At 45.7% G+C, this 19,343-nt stretch overlaps 1 protein-coding gene across 8 annotated transcripts in view; it reads left to right on the forward strand.

Annotated features, from left to right (window-relative positions):
* The window catches only part of pdlim5a (PDZ and LIM domain 5a), a 292,715-nt gene that overhangs the window by 10,692 nt on the left and 262,680 nt on the right, over window positions 1-19,343 (forward strand). For 6 of the 8 annotated variants that reach the window (XM_038792761.1, XM_038792765.1, XM_038792766.1 and 3 more), the window contains exons 1-2: window positions 2,080-2,168; window positions 3,489-3,622. In XM_038792761.1, coding sequence (XP_038648689.1) covers window positions 3,527-3,622 — 96 coding nt within the window. In that variant the 5' untranslated portion in view covers window positions 2,080-2,168; window positions 3,489-3,526. Of the gene's footprint in view, window positions 1-2,079; window positions 2,169-3,488; window positions 3,623-19,343 lie in introns of those variants that run through there. The other 2 variants (XM_038792764.1, XM_038792763.1) reach the window with 1 other exon arrangement.

Here is a 19,343-nt window from a genome sequence, read left to right on the forward strand (position 1 = left end):
TTAGCATGGCCAATCCCCCTAACCTGCACATCTATGGATTGTGGGTGGAAATCTGAGCACCCGGAGGAAACCCACGCAGACACGGGGAGAACGTGTAGACTCCGCACAGACAGTGACCCAGTGGGGAATCGAATCTGGGACCCTGGCGCTGTGAAGCCACAGTGCTATCCACTTGTGCTACTGTGCCTCCCTTAAAAATACCGCGCTACAACTCAAAAATATTTATTTGACTAAATTATTAAGGCTTTGCGAGAGCCTGAGGTCATGAAAGTTGCTATCTAAATGCAATCCTGTCATTTCAGCCCTTGAATCAAAATGGGACTTTGAGTTGATCCATTCAGCACTGCATAACGAGATATGGGGTGGGAATGTCCAGTTCCCCGGCTGTGTGTTTCTCAGTGGCGTGCCATTCACTGATTCTCTCTTGCCGCTCCTTGTCAATGGGATTTCCCACTGAAGCCACCCCGCCAGGAGATCCCCGGGCAGGGGTGCGCTGCCAGTGGGAAACAGAATCCAGACGGCCAGAGAATTCCGGCTGTAATATACTCCGCGAGTCACCAGGGAAACTGTATCAGGAATATTGTTATATTTTAAAAAATATTCCATTGATATATTTTTCTCCCACCAGATCTAGGAAAGGTTGGTCTGGACAGTGAACGGTACAGAAATGGGAGGGTTTTGTTTTTGGGATGTAGACTTTGGTTTGAGTGGTTGAGTCTTAATTATTGCACTGGACTAAGATACAAAGTCTGAACATTGATACGAATCGAAAAAAATACCAAACCTACCGTTATAAAAGCGATCCCTGGATATGCCAGAATGTTTTACAGCCAATGGCTAACTGTTGATGTGTGGTTGCTGCGGTAATGTGACATCCACTATGCCCACAGTGAGGTATCAGCAATGTGATTCTGGACCAGGCGATCTGTTTCTGTGATGTTGGTCTGAAGATTGGAGGCGGGGTGGGGGGGGGGGGGGCCTCTATAGCCACCTGGCAAAACCCTCCATTTTTTTATTTTTTTTTTATTTTTTTTTATTTTTATTTTTTTGTTTATAAATTTAGAGTTTCCAATTAAGGGGCAATTTATCGAGGCCAATCCACCTAACCTGCACATCTTTGGGTTGTGAGGGTGAAACCCACGCAGACACGGGGAGAATGTGCAAACTCCACACGGACAGTGACCCAGAGCCGGGATGGAACCTGGGACCTCAGCGCCGTGAGGCAGCAGTGCTAACCACTGCACCACCGTGCTGCCCGGAAAACCCTCCATTTAATAGCACATCTGAGAAATGGCAGTTTCGGCAATGCAGCACTGTGGGGAGCGTCCGCCTAGAGTGGGGCTTGTGCCTTCTAGCTCAGAGGTGAGAGTGTTACTAAATGAGCCAAGTCAATATACAGCAAGAAGCCTTACAACACCAGGTTAAAGTCCAGCAGGTTTGCTTCGAATCACTAGCTTTCGGAGCACTGCTCCTTCCTCATTATTTCGTCTGAAAGACTTCTTACTGTGCACACCACAGTCCAACGCCGGCATCTCCACATCAAGTCACGACAGATGTAGGAACGTTAGTCGCTTCACAGATGTCACTGTCTGCAAAAAAAAAAAAGAATAAACTGGACCAAATAAATGTGTTAAACAGATGTTGACAACAGTGCTTCATTAGCAGCACGCTGCCCATCAGTAATCTCATTGATGGCCGCTGTTAACTGCAGACGTAGCAGAAAAGTGGGTTTGAATTGTGCATTATTCTATTGTAACCACTGTGAGATGGGACGAGGGGGCATCAGGGGCGATTGGAAGAGGAGTTGGAAGTGCCCACCACCCAGGTAGTGATGCAGGTGCCCCAGCCTGTTTCAATTTCCTCCTGACCCGAGCCGAAAAATCTGTGTCAGAATCACCGTGCATTCTCTCAGTATTGTTTCGGATGTACCTACTGCTAAGTAGCCTTTTAGTGCGCAAATAAAACCAAACCTTTAAATTGGTCATCTTGCGTCATGGTGAAGCCCTCAAATGCTTTGGTGTAATTTTACACCAGCTTCCTTTTATATATATATGTGTATATATATAGCAGGTGCTGGCTGCCAAACTTGGTGCTGTTTTATTCTTTGAGCCAGAGGAGTGCACAGTGTTCCTTGCTCCCAAGACCAATAAGCTCTTGGTCTCAGAAAGGTAAAAAGTTTTGCATTATGCAAAGAATTGATGTCAGGAGTTTGTGCTGCTTTTTTTTAACGTTTTATTTGACTCGAAGTGGCCAGGTAGTAAAATGCGTCCAGCGTTTCCATCAGATGGTTTGGACCCTTGTCAGTTGTGTGATGTTTCTCTGGAGGCGATACCAATTTCTATCTTATCGGTGTTTTTGTACAATCTTTTTGAACCGTGGAGGCATAAAACGGTTTGCAGTCATGTTTGGCAATGAGTGCATAAAATGATCACCCGCAGTCGTGTAGTATTCTGCGCAGCCAAATGTCTGCAGCAAACACTGAAAGCTGCTGTATTTCAATGTACTGGACAGATTACTATCGTGGTTCAATTTGAGGTAACCCCTTTGGTGCGTGTTTGAGTTATTAACTTCATGCGTGTCATGCCTTTTTGTAATGATTGCCCTTCCAATAAGTGAGGCTTTTTTTTCCATAAATTTAAAGTACCCAATTTTATTTTCCAATTAAGTGGCAATTCAGCGTGGCCAATCCACCCACCCTGCACATCTTTGGGCTGTGGGGGCGAAACCCACGCAAACAAGGGGAGAATGTGCAAATTCCACGCAGACAGTGACCCAGAGCCGGGACCGAACCTGGGACCTCGGCGCCGTGAGGCAGCAGTGCTAACCCACTGTGCCACCGCGCTGCCCTAAGTGAGGCTTTTTTAATGCAATGAGTGTTTGGACTTTTTAAGTAGCGAGCTCCATGTATCAATTTGCGAAATTGCAATACCACAAAAGGTTGAACAGGCTGGGGACTCTCTTTTGCTTTTCCTGCAAATACAGGAGACGGGCGGAGGAGGTTCCCTATGAAAGGTTTTGATAGAGTAAAGATGTGGAGGGTGAGGTCAACGCCAGTGAATCTTAACAGGGCTGCAAATAAATCCAATAGGGAATTCAGGAGAAACATTGTTTTGCCAAGGATGTGGTTGGAATATCCATAGGAACGGTTGAGGGGAACAGTATGCATGCATTCAGGGAAAACCTCCATAAGCACATGAGGGAGAAAGGAATGGAAGGGTGTATCCATTGAACAAGATAGAGGGGCTTGGATAGACATGTGAAATTGAATGTTTTTTTTTCTGCATTATAAAATACTTTATAATACGAGTAAGTGCAATTGTTTGCTTTAAAAAGAGATTCATTTAGATGCTTAAAAGACTGCATATTTTTATTGGAATTAAGCCAAGGCACGATTGTACGACATGATGCAAACTTGGACAGTTATGATTTAATCCATTCACTGGTATTTTAGTCATTTTTGTGTGTGTTTGTCTTTTCACTTCCGACAGTTGGCTGATTTAGGACTGGTGTGTCAGAACGTCCGATCATGAGCAACTACACTGTCACTCTGCAAGGTCCAGCTCCATGGGGCTTCAGGCTTCAAGGCGGCAAAGACTTCAACATGCCACTGACCATCTCCAGGGTAAGTACAGCTCCTTTGCATCTCTCCCAACCCTGCTGATCAGAGCAAGAAGTCTTACAACACCAGGTTAAAGTCCAATATGTTTGTTTCAAACACTAGCTTTCGGAGCACTGCTCCTTCCTCGGGTGAATCTGTGCTCCAAAAGCTAGTGTTTGAAACAAACATGTTGGACTTTAACCTGGTTTTGTAAGACTTCTTACTGTGCTCACCCCAGTCCAACGCCGGCATCTCCACATCAATCCTGCTGATGACGTGTGCTAATTGAGATTGCAGCCATAAGCATCTCTATCGCAGCAACATGATCCACATAGAATCATAGGGTCGCTACAATACAGAAGGAAGCCATTCAGCCCATCGAGTCTGCACCGTCCCTCTGAAAAAGAACCCTACTTAGGCCTACTAACCCATCCTATCCACATAACTCCTCACCCCTCCCAAACGTTGGACAATAAGGGGCAATGTAGCACGGCCAATCCACCCAGTCTGGATTGTGGGAGGAAACCAGAGCACCTGGAGGAAATCCACACAGACACGGGGAGAATGTGCAGACTCCACAGTTACCAAAGGCTGGAACCCGGGTCCCTGGTGCAGTGAGGCACCAGTGCTAACCACTGTGCCACCGTGCTGCCCCGTGCTAGGACTCATTGGATTGGTGGCTTTCTGATGGATGGTTTGTGGCTTTATGAATCTAAGATGCATCAAACTATTGTCCAGCCTTTTCCACGGAATACTGTGATGATTTATTTTGGTACCTTGATATGTGTAGCTGTCGATGTTGCTGTAAGCTATAATGTTTCCAAAGGGGCAGTCTTGCACTGCCCTTTTTCAGTGCAAACTCTCACGTGTGGCTACTGCTTTTTGAGTTTCTTTCAAAGGGCCACGGGTCTTTTAAAAAAAAAAAATCTGGCATTTCTTGATAATCTTTGAACTGTTGGGGAGTTCTGGGGATCATGAGGAGCAAGCAGGAAAGTGGAGTTGAGGCCAAGATTGAAGCAGCCATACTATTACTGATAGTTGGAGCAGGTTTGGGTGGTTATGTGGCCTGCTCCGCTCCTCTACTGTTGTTAAGAGTTAATGGGACATATTGCTCTCAGTTGGTGAGCTGTGAAGCAGAACTCAACACGATTGTTTGTGTTGGAGTTGTGGACTCTGGTCAGACATATTAGTAGATGGGGCATCACATGGCCTCCAATTGCCATCGTCACCGGTCATTTCTCGCCCACCCCAACAACTCTGATATTTTCATGACTAATATAAAAAGTTCAAAGCAAATGGGGGCTCAAGTCTTGGAAAGTTGATAAGCTGAGGTTGTTTTCAGGCCTTGTCTATACCAATGTCCCATGGCCCCCTGCTCACATTGAGAATGTCACTGTACCTGTCAGTGCAGTACTGCTGGTGTGCATTGAGCAGGAATATTTCATTCACTGGTTTGGGTGGGACGGGTTTCTGTTGCCTTGGCAAGTTAACAAGGCAAAGCAGCTTGCCAACTCAGGGAGAGACATACAATGCTCTGTTTTTAGCTGATCTCCTCTTTCGGTCTCCTCTTTGTTGGCACCAGTGGCACTTTTGCGCACCAGTTCCAGGACAGGAGTCCCACCAAACCTCAGTGTGAACTTGCCGCATCCACCAAACTCTGCCGCTGGGCGGTGCTGGGCGATGAAATGGTAACTGATGGTGCAAACACACCACGGCATGAATATAAAAGAATCTTTCTTTCTCTTGAGCTCATCTCTCTAAGGGCTGGGAGGGGAGGTGGAGAATAAAAAGCTAAACTTTGAATGGTATTTTTCTTTACACTTTCTTCAGACTATCCAAAATTGATTCCTAAACAAAAGATCCTCCATTCTTTTTGATATAGTAGTCTGCACTTATTTACATCAAAGTTGGTGGCTAAGCTACCCAAAAGCTTAAAATAAAGAACTTTCATTTCTATAGCTCCTTTCACAATCTCGGGTCACCCCCAAAGTGCTTTGCAGCCAATGGCGCACAGTCACTGTAACGCTGCGAAAGCTCAATAAAGGTGTGAAGAGAAACAATGAACCAACAAGGCCCCAACCTGTACTTTGTCCGTGTTGTTTTACCTACCCTGAGCCAGAGCTGTTGGTTGTGCACTGATTTTCGGTCTAGTATTCATTAAAAAAATATGTTTATTGTATGATTTTTTTTTTGTGTGCTGTGGCAAGTGTCTTCCCCCGGCAGTGAAGCCACCTATTTGGAAAATTACGGCAAGTTCATTTGAACAGGCGCGCTCGGCTGGGCCAAATTGGCAGCTGCATTGTGCAGAAATTCCACAGTCGCGTTTTGATTGAACACGTGTCGTTGTACAAGGCAACATTCGCTCAAAACTGGAGTAAATCAAAACGGGTAAATGCATCACACGGGCAGGTGGAAATCTTGCCGAAAATCTTCCCGCCCCCTCCCCCAGCTTTTGGAATATTGACGCTTGTGGTCCCAGCATCAGTGTGGATGACGAGCGCTTTTCAAATAGAACCTTTCCCTGTCTCGAGTGGGCGTGTTTGCCGGGTTGACAGTTTGAGCCTTTCCTTGTGGGTACGGTGAGTGAGGGTCTACAGCTGGATGGGGAAGGCCCGTCTAGCTGCTCAGAATGCTTATTAAAGGGCTTCAAGCTCCACTGATCAGAGATGCGCAGCAGCCGGTCGTGCACAGGTACTTTTTTGTTCTCTCACAAAAGAGCCCTGTGTTTCTGGGTGACCTTTTCGGGGCCTCGTACTCCGTTCTTGTCAGTTCTGTCACCCTTGAGGCTTTGCTGCTGATTCATGGGCTTATAATAGGTGTTTGAGCAACAAGAAAGCACTCTCATTTATCTGACCCCTTTCAGGACCGCAGGGTGTCCCCAGGCGCGTCGCAATCAATCAAACATTTTTGAAATGTAGTCACTGCTGCATTGTTTAAAAAAAAAACACAGGGCAGCCAATTTGCACACAGCAAGTACTCGCAAACAGCAGGAAAATTGATGCGTGGATCGACATTTTAGTGAAGTTGGTTAAGGGATAGACATTGGTTAGAACACCGGGACAAGCTCCCTTCTTCTTCAAACTAGGTCCACCTGAGAGGGTAAGCGGGATCTGGGTAAAGTTGGCAAGTTGTCGTCCGTGTGTTCAACAACTGCTTGTTTTTCACTTTCCATTTTCATTTGTGAATCCCGTGATTTTCTACCCACGTCAGCTGTGTGTCAGTCTGGGACATTCTTTCTCAGAGTCAAAAGGCTGTGAGTTCGAGCCCAGCTCCAAGACTTGAGCCCAAAAAACTAGGCGGCACTGCCGAGCATTACTGAGGGAGTGAGATACTGCCGGAGGATGTCAAAGATCCCTGTTTCAAAGGAAATGAGGGGAGATTTCCCTGGTGTCCTGACCAATATTAATCCTTCAGTCGACATCACAAAAGCAGATTATCTGATCATCGTGGCATTGCCACTTGTGTGAACTTTGCTGTGTGCCACTTGGCTGCGGCCATTACTGCACCACAATAGTGAGTACACTTCAGGAGCACTTGATTGGCTGTGAAGCATTTGGAAGGCCCATTGAAAGGTGCTATGTATGAATAACGATTTTCTTTTTTACAGAACATTTTATCTGTTTGGCCTTAATCCTTGTAACGTTCAGTCAAGTTCCTGCATATTTTGCAGAAACTGCCATGAAGCTAAACGACTGTTAGTCCATAAGTCTGTTTTTGGAAAAGGAAATAATGATTTGAGAGTCAGGTGGAAGAGAATTTGGGGTGTAGGCATTTCAACAAAGCAATATTAATCCTGCCTTTACACTCTGCCACCCAACTCAAACACAGCCTTTCAACGAAGCTTTTTCAGAGACAGGTATTTGCATGATTAAAATGAGCTCGCTGATTATTGGTGCTCCAGTTTTATTGAGACTGTACAATAGAGGTCTTTGAAAATGGAGATATGAGGGAGAAAGTACACTTGCTGTTGGTTTAATATAGGACACCATTAATCTGTATTCAAACTGTGATGTGGAGATGCCAGCGTTGGACTGGGGTGAGCACAGTAAGAAGTCTTACAACACCAGGTTAAAGTCCTACAGGTTTGTTTCAAACTACTTCCTCAGGTGAATGGAGAGGTATGTTCCAAAAACATTTATATAGACAAAGTCAGAGATGCCAGACAATGAATGGAGTGTGAGCATTTGCGGGTAATCAAATCATTACAGATCCAGGATCTTGGATTCATGTCGCATTACATTCATCCCCCACCATCTGGCCTGGACTTGCAAAATCCTACCAACTGTTCTGGCTTGAGACAATTCACACCTCTTTAACCTGGGATCACCCCCTATCTCTGGATCTGTAATGATTTGAGTTTTTTTTCAATCTTTCCTTGGCATTATCCCTGAACAGATCCAAGTCTGAAAGGTGGGTTTAATCCAGAGATTCTTTTATCTTTAATTTCCCCCCCCAATGTTTGTCTTCCTGTGCTGTAGAATTCTCCAATCTGCTAGAATTCACCCGCACATTCTCTTTTCAAAAGGTCCGAAAAGGAGCCAGGTTTGCACTTCTTCTGGCGGCCGAGGTTTAGTCCTGGGTTTAATGCCACTGCTGTGCCATTTGATCCGGTGACCGTTGCCCTCCTGGTGTGCCATGCTCCCGATTTTTGGTAAATGCCTGACCAGCCGGCAGGCCAACACAAGGCACATTATCAGCCAGTGTAAGCAGCTGTCAGACTTCTGCTACTCGGGGCATTTCAGCAGGGGGCAATTATTGTAACGTGTTTAGTGACCTAATGAGGTTCACTGGTTATTGGGTCATCTTCAGGCAGGAGCTTAAGGGAAGGAGGCCCCTGCTCGGATTCACTACTCAGAACGCAGCAAAGAATTGGATGTCACTTTCTCTGCTCTCCTCCAATTCTGTCCTCTTGAAACTCCGTTGTTTTCATTGCGCCGCCTGATGTGACCATCAATTCACTCGAGACACGTGAGGAAGTAAACTGTGGCTTTGATAGACTTTCAACTGAGCCTGCCTGCGACCAGAAGAACTGAGGGCAGACTCACTGAAGAACTCAGTGAGGGGCCCTGTACAAGCTCCTCATCTCCCCCTGTGGGCAGAGCCCACAAGGACACAATGCTATACAGTGTGAATTAAGCAATATACGTTCACCACACCACCATTGCCAGCTTTGTGTTAAACTCTGGATTACCCTCCCTAACCCCCTCTGCCTCTCCATCTCTCTTTATTCTCCTTATAAGATACTCTTTAAAACTTGCCTCTCTAACTTAATATCCCCTTCGGTGTCTCCGTGTGAAATAGTGTTTGAAAACGTTGCTGTGAGATACCATGGGATGTTCTGCTACTTGAAAGGTGTTATTTAAATCCAACTTGTTGCATTGGGATGTGTAAAGTTTATTTTTTTTAGTACTGTAGCAAACTCCACCACCAAAAGAGATATTATTCTTCAGTATTGTGTTGAATTTGCTATTGACATTCAGGATACGAAATGCATCATTGCCCAGAACTTGGAATCGGTTTAGAACATAGAACATACAATGCAGAAGGAGGCCATTCGGCCCATCGAGTTTGCACCCACCCACTTAAGCCCTCACTTCCACCCCATCCCCGTAACCCAATAATCCCTCCCAACCTTTTCTTTGTCACTAAGGGCAATTTATGAAAAATGAAAATCGCTTATTGTCACGAGTAGGCTTCAATGAAGTTGCTGTGAAAAGCCCCTAGTCGCCACATTCCGGCGCCTGTCCGGGGAGGCTGGCACGGGAATCGAACCGTGCTGCTGGCCTGCTTGGTCTGCTTTAAAAGCCAGCGATTTAGCCCAGTGAGCTAAACCAGCCAATCACGGCCAATCCACCTAACCTATTTGACATAAACAGAATCGCAGAATTATTATGGCGCAGAAGGAGGCAATTTGGCCCATCATGTGTGCACTGACGATGAAACATTATGGGACAGCATGTCTGTACTGATTGGCATTGAGACTTGTGCCTGATGATGTTAGATCCAGTTCAATTAGAAATTCAGATACTTCTATTTACAATGCTTAACATTAGTAACTGTTCCGATCCTGACTCTAACTGAATAAGTGCACTAGTTTTTACACTGAAATACGACACCTGTAAGTCACTCGTTGGATCCTAATTTTTTGGACAATAGGTTCTGTGCTAATTATTTTGGTCTTCATTTTGTGAACTGGACAATTATTGACTTTTCTCGCCACTGATCACCTGGTTTGTTGACTCCTTTGGAAATAAACTCCCACTGTCCCCCTTCAGCCCCAAGCCACTAATGATCAAGTTGGGGCCCAGGTTGATAATTTCACCGGCTTCCCAAAATCAGCTCACACCTCTAGAATTCCACAAGTTCCATACCGAATGCTTTTAAATTTGAGTTATGTTATTTTTTTTGTGGGATTTGGGCTTTACAGGTTAGGCCAGTATTTATTGCCTATCCCTAATCACAAGATCAATGCTGTTCTCTCTTAATACCTTGGCCCAAATGCTGCTGTGAGGCTCTCATCCATCTCATTGTTTCTTCATCATATGTAGTGGCTTCCAGTTTCCCAATGCCTCGCGATTAGCTCGCTTTATCGCCTTGCCATCGCAATCTCTAACCTCCTCTGGCCTTGCAACTCCAGCCTAGTTCCCTGTTTGACTTGGATCTTAACATTTCCCCTTCATCTGTTGGTGGCTCTTTCATTGAACTGCAATTCTTGGCCTAACCTTTCCATCCTCCTGTTTAAGAACCCGCATAAAACCCACCTATCTGTAGTTCAGATCCATTTGTTTCTGATGACATCACGATGAAAGTGGATCGGAAGATTTCTCTACGTGTAATAAAATAATCAGAAAAACGAGCAGGATTGGGCCCATTGTTCCTGTTTTGCCATCCAATCCGATCGTGGCTGATCTGACTTTGTGATTGTGATTTGTTTGAAATTTGGGTTTTTAAAAATTTGTTCTGATGAGTGCAGAACATAAAACTTTGGCAGCATGTCTCTCTTTTCAGCAACATTCCAGTTCTGTACCTCAAGGGCTGGCTGACCTGATTATGGCCTCACCTCCACTTTCTTGCCTGCTCCCCCTTGACTTCCTTGTCAATCAAGAATCTGTCTATCTCAGCCTTGAATATAGTCAACGACCCAGCCTACACTACTCCCTGGGGAAGAGGATTCCAAATACTGACTGACCCTCTGTTTTAAGAAATTGCTCCTCGCCTCCACTTACCTGTGTTATGGGCCAGAGCTTATAAACTCCAAAGTGTATTATGAAACTCACCTGACCTATAACTTTGATGTTGAATTTGGCTCGGATGAGCATAAGAGCCTTCACTTCAGGAGTGATTCATCAGACTTCCTCGGTCTTTATCAAAACAAAGTTTATTATAAGAATGTGGTTAACATATGTAAAACACTTATCAAGAATTTGTTCTCAATTACAAACATGAAAAAACATATCAGCTACAGTAATCTATGTATATGACTCTTAATTAATTCCCCTTTGTAGCTGTTCCAATTCAATACAAAATCCAATAAGACCAAAACCCCTTTCAAGGGGATGGCCCAGCACACTGTCATCTCACTTGACTGGCACAGGTCCTTTCCCCGAGATCCAGTCTCCAACCAGCCGATTCAAAACTCCTTTAGGAAAGCAACCCTAGCTTTAAGGTTACCAGGGCAGTTTGCCATACCCAATATGCTTTACGTTCCCTGGAACAGCTTTAAAATGAAACAGAAAACTGGGAAACACTGCTTCTTAATACAGTGCTTTGTCTTTCTCAGTCCAAACCAGCAGACCGAAAATGAAACCAAAACGTTAAACCCTTCTCACCTGACAGCCACAGCCCAGCTCCACCCACAAATGACATCACTGAAGCTGTGCTGCAAGCCATGTGATCGAGTAAAACCTTTCATAAAGGGACACTCACATGACAAATGGGAGACCCCTTTAAATTGTGCCCCCTAATCTTAGAGTTTCGCATGAGAGGAAACATGCTCCCAGCACCTGCTCTGTCGGGCCCCTTCCAAATCTTAAATGTCTCTGATAGAGCTACATTGTGTTGCCCTGACGTGCCTACTGTACAACAACAACTTGCATCTCATTGTCGCCGCATGTCTCAAACTGCTTTGTGGGTATCATCAGATAGAACTTGCCACTTGGCCGTAAGGACATTTTCGGAACAGTTTGGTTGAAGAGGGAGATTTTGAGTTGCATCTTAAAGTGAGAGAGAGAAAGGGAGATTTAGGGAGGAAATTCAAGAGCCTATGGCCTGGTCAGCTGGAAAGGTAACGGTGGAAGGAAGAAACTCGGGGATGTGCGAAATGCCGGGGTCTCGGAGGATTGTAGGGTTGGAGGGGTTTAGAGCGATGGGATATCTGGAGGCTGTGTGGGGATTAGAAAGCATTGTATGCTCCTCTCATTAACAGGGAAAGCTTTAAAGACAAACTCAGCCTGATCTAAGAAAGGTCATTTATTGCTGCTATAATGCGGGCTTAATAATTGTGATATTGTTGCAGAGTTCTTATATTTGGACGCTCCAGGTGTCAGTCTTCAGGGATTCATCTCTTACTGACAACATTCTATATTAGATCACGGAAGTAACTCTGTTTGCTTCACAATTATATTGTTTAGACAGCCCAAATCCCCTTTTATTGGTTTTGCTGAGGCAAATATCTGGTGGTGGGTGAGCTGAACCCAGCTGTCTGTCTTTCATACATTTTGACTCCAGTCAGGAGAGTGCACAGGGCAGTGAGGTCATATTACCCTCCTTTATCTGTGTGTCTTCCTGTGTGCCTCTCTCTGTGTTTTCCTGTGTGTGTGTGTGTGTCTCTCTCTGTCTTCCTGTGTGTGTGTATATGTGTCTTCTGTGTCTTTCTGTATCTTTGTACATATATGTGTGTGTGCGCGCGCGCATGCCTCTCTCTGTGTCTCTGTCTTTGTCTGAGTGTGTTGTTGTCTCTGTGTCTCTGTCTTGCTCTGTGTGTATGTGTCTGTCTGTTTCTGTGTGTGTGTGTATCTGTCTGTTTCTGTGCCTGTGTGTCTGTCTCCCTGTTTGTGCGTGTCGATTTGGGAAAGAGCCATTTTCCACTGTGTTTGCACAGTACTAGAGTTACTATCAGAAGGATTGCCTGCTTCATATTTTACTAAAAGCACAGTAATCTGTGTTATGTAGATTGAGTGTTACTGTCTTGCTACCTACATGCATCCAGCTTGATATCTAACAGTTGAACCTTTCACTCTGCCCTTATCATATCTTCCAGATATAGTTTAAGCAAGGAACTCAGGAATCCATGTAAACTAAACACGATAGTGACTGGTGAGTGCTGATAAGTGGCTTTTGTTGCCAAGGTCAGAAGCAAGTTCAGGATTCCAACTGAAGCACATGTTTTGGTTTTGTAACTGCAAACAACTGCTTCATCAGATTGGACGGTATGAACACTTAATCGCGACGTGATCGCAATCTCCTTGGTCACTGGTTTCTTCTTCTTGTCTGTGACCTTCGCACTGAGGTTTTGGACGGCATAGATTTACACCGTTTCATTTGAGCCCTGATTCGGAAGTCCATGATTCTGGCTATTAAGATACAGATAATATTTGTAATAATGGGGCAACGCTTTATTCAATGGAAATTAAAACTTTGGTGCTTTATTTAGCTAAACTTAAATATGACAAACCGACTTGTGTCCAATTGCTTGGTTTAAAGTTTCAACACCAGGCGAGCGAGGAAGTTTATGCATTGGTGAATCTACAACACCGAAATGGGTCATGCAAATCAATAGATTTTTGTCGGTGTTTGTGCCCCACGTGAGTCTCCTCTTGCCCTTTGACCCTTGAAAGGCATCGATGTGACTCATCTCAACCACATCCTGTGATAGTGAGTTCCACATTCCCATAACTCTCTGGGTAAAGAGGTTCCCCTGAATCGTCTATTGGATTCTATAATGGCTACCTTCTGGTCATGCTGCCTGCATCTGATCTCCCCTGCAAGAGGAAATATCTGGGGTACATTACCCTGTCAATCTTGAAAACCTTCATCAGGCCTCCTCCAGTCTTTTCCTTCTTTAGCCCTCTCTTCCCCCCCCCCCCCCCCCCCCCCTGCTGTTCAATCTTTCTGATTGGTATGACCTCTCAGTTCCAGTATCATTCTGGCAAATGTTTGCGCTGCCCTCTTCAGCGCCTCGCTACACGTTTTATAATCCGGATTGGGGTTGGTCCAGCTCAGTTGGCTTGACAGCTGCAAATGTGATCGAAAAAAGGTTCAACAAAACTTCTCTGCTTGTCAGTTTCATTCCTTAAGAAGTGAAACTCTGCGTTTGATTATTTTTAATGACTTTGTTAACTTAAATTTCTGCTGTTAATAATTTTGTTTGTCTCGCTCTGTTTCTCTACCCAACTTCGGTTACTTTCCACTTGTTTTGTACCTTGGCTGCAAAGAGTTGGCAAAATAAAATTTGCAATTTCTAAAACCGTACACAGCAGTAGGTGTCATATATAGAATCAATCCAGGCCACAATTCACACCATAACCGAGCACTGGAATGAGGGGGAGGTGGAAAAAGGGGAGACTGTCAGCTGTCAAAATGCTGACCTCGCAACAACATCAGGCTTTTATACAACCTTTAATGTCATAAAACCTTCCAAGTCCCTTCAAATGGGTGATCGAGCAAAAGTTGACAGAACCTTGTCAGGAGATATTTGAATTGGCAACCAAAGGCTTGATTACAGGTTTAAAGGTGGAAACTGAATGGCCCACGCCATTCCATTCCAGCTCAGAGGCTGCCTTCTCTCCTCCTCTCTATCGTGCCCCCGTGTCAGACCCTTGCTCGGCACAACTCCCCGATAGCGACTGGAAATCCAGACCCTTGATGTGTAAATGGTCCCTGGGCTAGAAATCCGAAGGGAAAGTTGAGATGGGTGGAAGTTCACCCCCCTCCCCCACTCCTCAAATCAGAAAACTCTGACCACTATTTTCTTGAAGACCATTTATATTTGATTTGGAATAGAAAAGAGTGTCATTTATTGACATTGCAAATGGAATGGTGTACGCAAACTCATTGGAACATATATGAGCGGGTATAGGCCATTCGTCCTCTCGCACCCGCTCCGCCATTCAACTAGATCATGGCTAATCTTTTAACTCCATACCAAATTCCCCTCGCTTTCCCCATGTCCTTTGATATCTAACAATCTCTGTCTTAAATACACAAACAGTCATAAATTCATGTTACACTTTTTGCAGGGAAAAGATCACTTCATTATTTTTATAGTGTCCCTTTTAACCTTTCCATTTACCATATTTTAAGCTTTCTCAAGCCCTTGCTTACTGCCCTTACAAAGATCAGTCCAGGCTGTGGTTTATTACTTCAGCAAATTGAAAGTGTCAGGCAGTTTAAAAACTGGGATTATCAACATAAATTCCAGCATAGAACTGAGGGGCTGCTTTAATTTTTCATAATATACGCAATTTGTCAACACGCGCAAATCTATCAAGAACAATTTTCTTTATCTCGATTGAGTGTAGCACACTGATTCCTTGCTGGACTGTTTAATGTTTTGTGTTGTCAGTTTGTAGAACCCGTGGGCATTGCTTGATTGATTGTGATCTTCTAATCTTTTCGTTGGTGCCTTTTGTAAGTGCCGAAGTTCTGCATTCTTTTGATGCTGGATGATCGTGGAAGAAAACTGTTCAGTGTCACAACCTTGGGGGGGGTGGGTCTGCCCACTGTACAAAAGCCCTGCTGAGGGAACGGATCTCGGAGCTGGAAAGAGCACTTGCGTCAAGTCTGGTTTGCTCGGGGTGGGGGCAACAGCTCCGCAGGGCCTGGCCTGCCTTTGTGATCCCCTCTTCTGACCTTGTCAGGGATGTGGGCGCGGGAGGTGCACTCAAAAGGATAAAGGGCTCGAATGGGTAGACGGATAACCTTTTTGTGTGAGTGAATATTGTTTCGCACTCCACCATCTTGCTCCCTGTTTTTACTGAACATGGTCCGGAGGACCAGCCCGCTGTTGCCTAGAGTGGAAGAAGATCATGCTTTAATGTTAGCTCCATTTCATCCAGAATCCAGACCATTGTGAGGGAGGGTGTGCTGTGCAAGGGATATTGGCTGGGGGAACCTGTCTGGTGATTTATGGGAGATTGCCAAAAAGGGAAACAAATACATCGGAATAAACACCCTCCTGTGGGGACTGTTGATGGATTTGTATTTATGTGGTGTTTTTGTGACCACTGGTGTGCTTTACAGCCATCCTTCTGACGTGCCGGCACGTTGCAGAGTAAGAAACGCAGTAACCAATTCGCTCTCAGCAAACTCTCTCATGCTGCAATGTGACGATGGCTAATTCATCAGTTTTTGTGATGTTTATTGAGGGATAAATAGCCATCGGGCCACCCCTGCTCCTCTTCAAAGTAGTGCCCAAGGCCTTTTACATCCACCAGAGCAATTAGGTGGGGGTCTCTGTTTATCACCTCGTTTAAAAGACAGCACTTTCATGTAAGCCGCACTTCCATCAGTGCAGTGTTCTTTCAGCACTGCGCTGGAGAACCAACCCAGATTTCTCTTTGTGCTGGCGTTCTGGAGAAGATGTGAATTCGGTTGTGATTCAGAGGCATGAATGCTATCAACTGAGCCATGTCTGGACATTGAGAACACCTCTTGATTTCTCTCCAGTGAAACTCTTTTCCTTTTGCTGGAGAGAACAAAAATGTGTGGGTTTGAACGGCTGTGGCGTCCTGACAGACAAATAACCTGCTGCCACTCGCTGTTTTGGTTTATGTAAAGAAAGGCAACATGGCTGTCCATGACAGTGAGTTCCTGCAGACCTGTATCCGTGAGTTAGCGGAAATCTCGCTGTTTCCTTTTGGGAAATTTCGGGCAGCACTGTGGTTAGCATTGTTGCTTCACAACGCCAGGGTCCAGTTCGATTCCTGGCTTGGGTCACTCTCTGTGTGGAATCTGCATGTTCTCCCCACGTCTGCATGGGTTTCCCCCGGCTTTCTCCCACAAGTCCAGAAAGACGTGTTTGTTAGGTAATTTGGACATTCTGAATTCTCCCTCTGTGTACCCGAACAGGCACCGGAGTGTGGCGAATAGTGGTTTTTCACAGTAATGTCTTTGCAGTGTTAATGGCAGCCTACTTGTGACACTAATAAAGATTATTATTACAGATTATTATCTTGGTCCCTGCAGTCCTGCGATTGTGAGGTTGCGGACATCTCGGTTCCTCCAGATCTGTATCTGTGAGGTAGCGGGAATCTCGGTCTCTGTAGATCTGTATCCATGAGGTAGCGGGAATCTCGGACCTGCAGACCTGTATCCGTGAGGTAGCAGAAATCCCAGTACCTGCCGACGTGTATCGGTGAGGTAGCGGGTAACTTGGTTCCCCTGGATCTATACCCATTATTAACCGATTACTCCATTTGGGAAAAGAGAGAACTGAAGGAAAAACAATGGGCGGGATTCTCTAATAATGGGGCTATGTCCCCACGCCGGCGTGAAAAGTGACGGCAACCACTCCGGCGTCAACGGTCCCTGATAATAAGGAATGTTCCCCTTCCTAGGGGGCTAGGTTGGCGCCAGAGTAGTGCCCGCAGCTCCAGCCGGCGCGGAACGGCCGGCGCGAGTTCACACATGCGCACTACCTGCGCGGGGGTTCCCTTCTCTGCGCCGGCCCCCGGGCAATATGGCGGAGCCCTGCAGGGGCACAGCGCGGAGGAATATAGGAACCCACGGTACCAGCCCGCCCGCCAATTGATAAGTCCCGATCGGGACCAGGCCACCGTGGCACCCCCCAAGGGTCGGATCCCCCCAACCCCCCCCCTCCAGGACGGCCCCCGCAGACCCCCCCCCTTCCAGGTCCCGCGTGTGGGACCTGAAGAACCCACACCGGCGGGACTCAGCCAAACTCATCAGGGCCCGGAGAATCACCGGGGGCGGGGGTCCGCTTTCAACGGCCCCCGACCGGCGCGGCAGGAATCCCGCGGGCGCCCGAGAATCAGCGGGGGGGAGAATCAGGAAGCTGGCGTCGGGGCGCGATTCCCGCGTCCCCCCGGGGATTCTCCGACCTGGCACGGGGTCGGAGAATCCCGGCCAATGTATTTTGGCAAACATTGTTTATATTAAATGTTTAGCTTGAGGGAAGGAGAGAACAGCAAGGAAACATGTCAGGTTTTATCTCACTTACAATAACTGAGTGTTGATGTGAAAATTGCCAGCTGTTTTTGCTATTTACTTGCTCTTTAATTTATACTTTGTCAGTCAACATGATCTTAATGATCATCGGCTATGGGGAAATGAAAGCTAGTCTGATTGGGTTTAGTGGGGAACTTTACTCCTAACCTGCCACTGTGATGTGATTGAATGACAAAACATGGTTAGATTTCAATTAACTGATGAAATGATACTTTCACAGAGGAAAGGGCCTTACTTGCAGTAGTTACCACCAGCCAGACATTGATTAAGTGTGGCAATCTTGCAAGTGTTTGTTGTACGGTGTGCCAGTGCTAACGCTCAGTCCTCATTTTATACACGCTCCTATATTTATTTTCAACCTCAGGAGCATTGACATTAGTTTTGAACAGAATGATTTAATCTGTTTTGTGCAGACTTCCGATGTTTTACATTAAGTTGACTTCTTGCCCCAAAGCTCGGTGTCCTTGAGAACATGCAGTGCAGAAGGAGGCCATTCAGCCCATCGAGTCTGCACCGACCCACTTAAGCCCTCACTTCCACCCTATCCCCGTAACCCAATAACCCCTTTCTGACGTGGTACCTTGTGGAATGTACTGTTTGTATCTGAACCCTAACCCAAACTTGCCGAGGCTCCCTCAACAGCACCTCCCAGACCTGCGTCTCCCTGTTGCCTAGGAGATCAAGGGCACCAGCAAAGGGTGGGGGGGGAGGCTGGTATACCCACTACTTAGCGATGCAGGTGAGGATATGGGATCAGACATTCGGCTTGAAATGGAAGGCTGCAAGTGGTCAGGTTCAGTCTGTGTCAGCGTTTGGGGTTGGGCTTGAAATCTGAGGACAGTTACTTAAGTGGAGAGGAAGGGAGAGAGAATATGGGGGAGAGCTTTTCTGTATAGTGAGCGGTTCTGACCTGGATCTCGATGCCTCAGAGAATGGTGATATTGGAGTGTTCAGTGATTTCAAAAGGAAGTTGGATGGGCAGTTGAAGGAATTAAAATTGCTATTGGGACAGAGCAGGGGACTGACTGGATCACTCTACAGAGAACTGGCATAGATTCGATGGACTGAAGGGCCTGTTTCTCTGCGCGAATGATTCTATGTCTCCACCAATGGGACGGGCTCAGTCTACAGTGTCTTGTGCAGTCTAGATTTCTGCGTTCACAATTTTAAGTATTTCTCTGCAAAGATTAGCTTTGTTAGCTGAATGTATTTCTTAATGGTGACCTGACATAGTAGCTCTGCCTATGTGATATAATGATTCAAATCTGCAGTGGCCATTCATGAGGCAGATGTGGACTGAATTTGCTATTCTTGGGATAGTATTTGCTGACGTCGCTTCTTTTAATGTTACTGTGGTTTGGCTCATTTTGAGTTTCTTTTTGTTGGTGTATTTTTTTTCATCTTTAATTTGGAAAATGAGGAGGTTAAGTTGTTGCAGCTGCTCAGCCCAAGGTTTTGTATCCTCGATGATCAAACACTTCTGATCGGAACTGTGCGTGCAAGCACTTGTTGGTCACACCAGCTTACATTTGCTTTGAAGTGGTGGGTGGGTAGAAGA

This window comes from Scyliorhinus canicula, chromosome 3, assembly GCF_902713615.1.
Source record: "Scyliorhinus canicula chromosome 3, sScyCan1.1, whole genome shotgun sequence".
NCBI classification, from domain to species: domain Eukaryota; kingdom Metazoa; phylum Chordata; class Chondrichthyes; order Carcharhiniformes; family Scyliorhinidae; genus Scyliorhinus; species Scyliorhinus canicula.